This window comes from Polypterus senegalus, chromosome 4 (assembly GCF_016835505.1).
Source record: "Polypterus senegalus isolate Bchr_013 chromosome 4, ASM1683550v1, whole genome shotgun sequence".
Lineage (NCBI taxonomy): Eukaryota > Metazoa > Chordata > Cladistia > Polypteriformes > Polypteridae > Polypterus > Polypterus senegalus.
Genome location: NC_053157.1, coordinates 218,611,837 through 218,617,883, shown reverse-complemented (window position 1 = coordinate 218,617,883; position 6,047 = coordinate 218,611,837). Strand labels below are relative to the sequence as shown.

Sequence of the window (6,047 nt, the reverse complement as noted above, 5' to 3'; positions counted from 1 at the left end):
TTTATTGCATCACATTTTCACAAATGATTGGTCATTTGATCACATTCAGTTTTGACGTGATTAACACGTGGTCTCAAACAGAAGTGCCATATGCATGGAGCTGCTGCTAAGCGAAATACAATACATTTACTTTGCTTTTAGTTATGAAATGTGATCTATCCAAATAATATGCTTTTATATTGAACCCTGCAGAGGGTGTCAGTCTGTTGTAGATTAACTGATTTTTATTTTCTTAAAACACTCTGTAGAGTGAAGGGGAAGCACGCCCTTGATATAAAGTTCTGTCTTGCTATCTTGCACTCCGTTCAAAACCTTTGAAAGACCTCTTCTGTGCAGATGGTTTGAACTTATTTTGAACCAATAAATGTCTCCGTTCACAGTTCCTGCTACATGCCTGAAAGTAATTTGCATTCAGGAAGTTTATTTGCGTAGCGGACTTGCTTTGCTTGTTTTAAATGACAGTTGACTTAACTCATTGACAAGTCCTTGAGACAATGGCTTCCCAGATGTTGCTGGTGTGCATGGCAGCACTCTATGATTAACAATATACAGTAACTTTGCAAATGTCTGTGTGTGGCAATGTGTTTTTGTCATGTTCATATCTCAAGGAGGGAGATGCATTTTTTAACAGTCTATTTATCCGTCCATCCATCCATTATCCAACTCGCTATATCCTAACTACAGGGTCACGGGGGTCTGCTGGAGCCAATCCCAGCCAACACAGGGTGTAAGGTAGGAAACAAACCCCAGGCAGCGCACCAGCTCACCGCAACAGTCTATTTAGTAATAAGTGAACAATTTCTTTTCAGATTCCAGTGGACCGAATGTTCTGACTGGTACCTGCAGAGATCTGGTGAAAAACCTAAACTTCTGATATATAATTCAGATAACCGTGCCTCTGGGATTCCAATGCTGTTCACTGGAAGTGGATCAGGGACTGACTTCATTTTGACCATCAGTGAGATCCAAACACAGGTGTCTATTACTGTCGCCAGCCGTGAATTCCTGTCACACAGTGATAAACACTCAAACAAAAACTTCTTTAGTTCAGAAGTGCAGCCACAGCAGAGTGTCACACAAGTGCAGAGAGGAGAACTGACTTAATCAGCAGAACACTGACGACAAATAGATCTAGAAAGAGGTGAGGCCAAGAGCTGCAATGAGAGTGTACTGTGCAACACATCGACTACATATCATTGTTAAATGTCATTCCAACTGTACAAATTGGGTGGGATTTTAAAAGAGCAATTTGAAAATCGAAAGGAACTGAGATTCAATGTTTAGAATCCATGCAGTGAGTCCATTAAAATGATCTGACTTTTACTTTAATTTCTTTTCCTATTTCGTTGATGTTTGTTTCACAAGTTACTTTAGGTCAAAGGAGATGATTTGTACTCGTGTGACCCATGGGAAATCTACAGATAACTAACGTCTTATTCCTCAATCAATTGGATAGGAATTTAGTTACTAGGCAGACCACAGCTCAAAAGTAAGTTTGCCCATTTGATCTTTGAACCATTCTTTATTGAACGTTGACTTGTGTAATTGCATCATTATTCTGCTGGAACTACATGTTAGAAGATGAGTGAATGATGGCAGTGATTGGTTGCATTTGATTAGAAACGTTTTTGCTTTGCCATTCAGATGTTGCTTCACTTTAATAAGATGGATCAGTTTGTGCCAGAAACACCCTCCACAAATCCTAACATTATTACTATTTGCCTGTAGTTTTTAAATGAAAAAACACCTCAGAGTGTGTGTTCTAAATTTATATGCAGTGTTTACAAATTCTAATGACACCGTCAGTCTTGTTCCCAGTAGATCATTGAGAGCCATGCATCATCAAGTTAGGCAAGATTTGTCCAAGTGGTGTGTCCAGTTGCTTCTATTTGTTTATTTACATTGTTACTTTATTTTTTATCTGGTCTTCGACTTAGTGAGAAGTGTTCTGAATTGAATGTGCAGTGTAGCCTTGTATCATCAGAATTGCTCTCAATCTCTCTTATTATTTCACATCAATATATTGTTCTTGGTTGTGAATCCTTGGTTTGTTATTTGTATTTAAGTTGTTATATTATGGATGTTTGTCTTTTCAATTGTTTAAAATTATTTAGTCTAATGCAGAGATAGAACCAAACCCTAGAGTATAGTTCACAAGGCAGGATCCAACTCTGGGTGCAATGCAAGTTCATCATAGTTGTAAACCAGGGCTCTCCAACTCCAGTCCTGGTGGGCCACATTGGCTGCAGGTTTTCATTCCAACCCTTTTCCTAATCAGCAAGCCATTTTCACTACTAATTAACTCCTTTTCCATTTGTTTTAAATAGCCCTGTTTTTAAGGATTCATTCCTCTGAATTGATTTGTTTCTTCATTAAATGGCAGCCAAAAAGAAATGAGACATAAAACGAGCCAAAAGATAACCAGCTAAATTGAGGCTTCAAACTCCAACCAATTTCACTCCAACCAGTTTGTTAATGAAAAGCCAATTCTTGCTGTTAATTAAAGCCATTATTGAATATCAGGACTTGCTGCTGCTCTCATTCTGCCACTACAGACTGTTGATTTTCTGTTTTTTCTAAGAACACCGTCAAGATGTTTTGGTGGCCTGAGCAGATCAACATGAGGGAGACCTTCACCGTTCTTGTTTTGTGTCTCATGATTGTTTGACTGCTCATTAAGGAAAATGAAACAACTGAGGGGTCTGAGTCACGTCAATTAAAACAAAGGCAAAACAAGTTAATCAGCAGCAAAAACGGCTCACTAATTAAGAAGATGGTTGGAATGAAAACCAGCAGCCACTGCGGCCCACCAGAGTTGTACACATCATGATTTTCAGTATAACCTAATATTCTGTTAGCTTTCTTCATCACTTCTGAACACTGCCTGGGTGTAGATAGTGATGAGTCCACTGTGACTCTTAGCTCCTTCTCATAAGGTGTACATTCAAGTTTCAGACCTCCCATTGTGTATTCAAATCTAATTTTTTCTATGTTCTCCATGTAATACTTTACATTTACGTACCACTAATTTCATGTAACACAGATCTGCCCGTGCCCGTGTGCTGTGCAGGTCTCGCTGTAACAATTTAATTGATTCTGTATTATCTGCCCTTCCATCTAGTTTGGTATCATCTGCAAACTTAAGCAGCTATTGATGATATTCTTGCCCACTGCTTATTTTTCCTGTTATATGAAGACATCCTCATTGTTCTGATTTTGGAAATATTATGACAAATGTAGTAACCAAAGAATGGAATTAAGTCAAAAGATAGACTACAAAATGGCATTCTCCATGACAAAACAATATTTGAAAACAGTGGTGTGATGATGTCACAAATAGTATGTAGTCCAAATGCAAGTGCACCAAAATTATAAAAATGAAAGCTAAAGGTCCATTATTATAGACTGTAAATCTAATTTTTGTACAAAATCCCTGTAATCGATAAATCTTCAGGATTTCTTTTTCCAACGGCTACACTTAAAATATGCCCATGTTTTCAGAATGTAAGAACCAACTCTTGAAACAGAAGTCCAGAAATCACAGTACACCTTTGGAACATCTTCCCCACTAGATTCTTAGGGGAGCATTGCGATTCTCCACTAGGATCTATTTTTCCTTCCTCTTCTCAGTGCACATTGTTCTAGTTCTATCAAAGCACCAGGTACACATAAAGGGAACACAATTCTCTCACTGCCCCGTCCTTTTTGATGTGGCATGACACACATCAGTTGTTCCTTTTTGGAATTCCTGTAATAGCGAGACTTCTCATTTCTGGTGGCTGCAGAATTTTAACTAGCCAAATAATATTATTTTGTATCTAAGCTGCTGCAATTCATAAGATTAGCTCCCTCCAACTTCCTTGACTGTTGATGACTGTGCTACATTTTTTCACAAAAAGGTTGTGACCATCACCTGCCATTTCCCATTACACTTGCCAACATGTCTGCTCTCTCCCGATTATAGAACAACATTCTCACTGCTCTCCACCACTGATTTTTCCATCCTAATTTCTAGTCACCCCACTTCTTGTCTACTCGGTACCATCCCCTCACACCTCTTCCAGGTGATCTCTCCCTTACCCATTTCTAAGTACATTAGAGGGTCAGCTCAAGTTGGACAGTTGGGAGACTAAGTCAGAGAGGCGAGATTGAGTTGGTTTGGACATGTGCAGAGGAGAGATGCTGGGTATATTGGGAGATGGATGTTAAGGATAGAACTGCCTGGGAAGAGGAAAAGAGAAAGACCTAGGAGAAGGTTTATGGATGTGGTGAGAGAGGACATGCAGGTGATGGATGTAACAGAGTATGATGTAGAGGACAGAAAGATATGGAAGAAGATGATCCGTTGTGGCGACCCCTAACAGGAGCAGCCGAAAGAAGAAGAAGAAGAATTTCTATAGTCACAGCCATCATCATTACTTCACTGGGCATAGCCAAATGTCTTCAAACAGACCTTATTAACACCACTCCTCATAAAGCCTCAATATGTAATAACAGATCAGTCTCTCTCCTCTTCTTTCTATCCAAAGCACTTGAATGGCTTTCTCTAATCAAGTCTCTTTCTTCTGTCTGTAGGAGAAATTGTTTGATCCTAACCAGTCAGGCTACCAGAGGAGTAATTCGACTGAAAGAGTTCTGCTGACTGTTGTCTATAACTCACACAGAAAATATTTAGAATCACAACCTGAAGTAATTTATAAGTCTTTGAAAAGAAATTGCAGTGCCTGAAGAAAACTCATTGCATATACAGGAAGAAAATAAATATTTTGAGAGAGAGTGATTGGTCCTTGCATTAACTAATATGTTACTGAGCATCCAAAACAAATTTTACAATAAATAAATAAATAAAATGAAGAACCACTTTGTGTTAGCAGTACAGAATAAGACAGGAGCCAAATCTGGTTGGAATGCAAGCTGTTTATTTCAGGCCTATTTATAGTAGACGGTCAAGCTAACATGAACAACAGCAACAGTAATTTGAATATCTTGTCATTTCCTCTGTTTTCTCTCCTTCTCCATTTGCATACGTTCTTCACTTCTCAAGAGATTTAAAGAGTGAATTCACTAAGATGGGCTCAGTTAAATCTGTTTGTAAGATTTAGTGGAGATGGACATGTCACTTTTTTTCTTGGTGACCCTCTTGTTTTTAATTGAAGGTGAGAGCTATAAAAAATAACTTTCCTGTTATGTGAATTCTAAGTAAAACTGCAACTGTTTCTGTCCAAACACTAAATTAATTGTACTTTATTCTCTCTTGTCCAGGGTCCTCTGGAGATATCATCATGACTCAGTCTCCCTCAAGTCTGTCTGCACGACCAGGAGAAACTGTCAGCATAAACTGTAAAGCCAGCAGCTCCATTACTGGAAGCTATAAGTATCTTTCCTGGTATCAGCAGAAAGCAGGAGAAGCTCCAAAACTTCTGATCTACTGGGCAAGCACTCTGCAGTCTGGGATCTCAAGTCGCTTCAGTGGCAGTGGCTCAGGACTTGATTACACACTGACCATCAGTAACGTGCAGGCAGAAGATGCAGGACATTACTACTGTATGCAGGGCTACAGCCTATCACACAGTGACACAGAGCTGTACAAAAACTTCCTTTACATGTGTGTGCAGCTGCAGTTTTTACTTGTGTTGAGGCTGAGAAGTCATTGTCACCTGAGAAAGTAAAAAAAACAAGAGCTCTGAGGACCATAGAGATGTGAGGAACATGTAAAAATGACCCGGAGTCATTGTCACCTGAGAAAGTAAAAAAAACAAGAGCTCTGAGGACCATAGAGATGTGAGGAACATGTAAAAATGACCCATTCCGGAAAATTTTAGAAATATTAAAATAACAAGTCAAATTTTTTTAATTATCCAATGATATACTATAAAAATGATACAAGTAAGAAATTACTTGAAGTAGATAGATAGATAGATAGATAGATAGATAGATAGATAGATAGATAGATAGATAGATAGATATTGTTTACATATTGAAGCTCTTTAAATAAATGCATACAAACGTAGATAAGTAAATAATAAAATAAATAAATATACACACAC

General features: G+C 38.3%; 1 gene segment (V, D, J or C); it reads left to right on the top strand.

The window, feature by feature from the left end:
* The first annotated feature begins 5,074 nt into the window (after positions 1-5,074).
* Positions 5,075-5,669, top strand: LOC120528830. The segment is given in 2 exon segments: positions 5,075-5,156; positions 5,263-5,669. Coding segments are annotated over 2 exon segments (456 nt in total).
* The last annotated feature ends 378 nt before the right edge of the window (positions 5,670-6,047 follow it).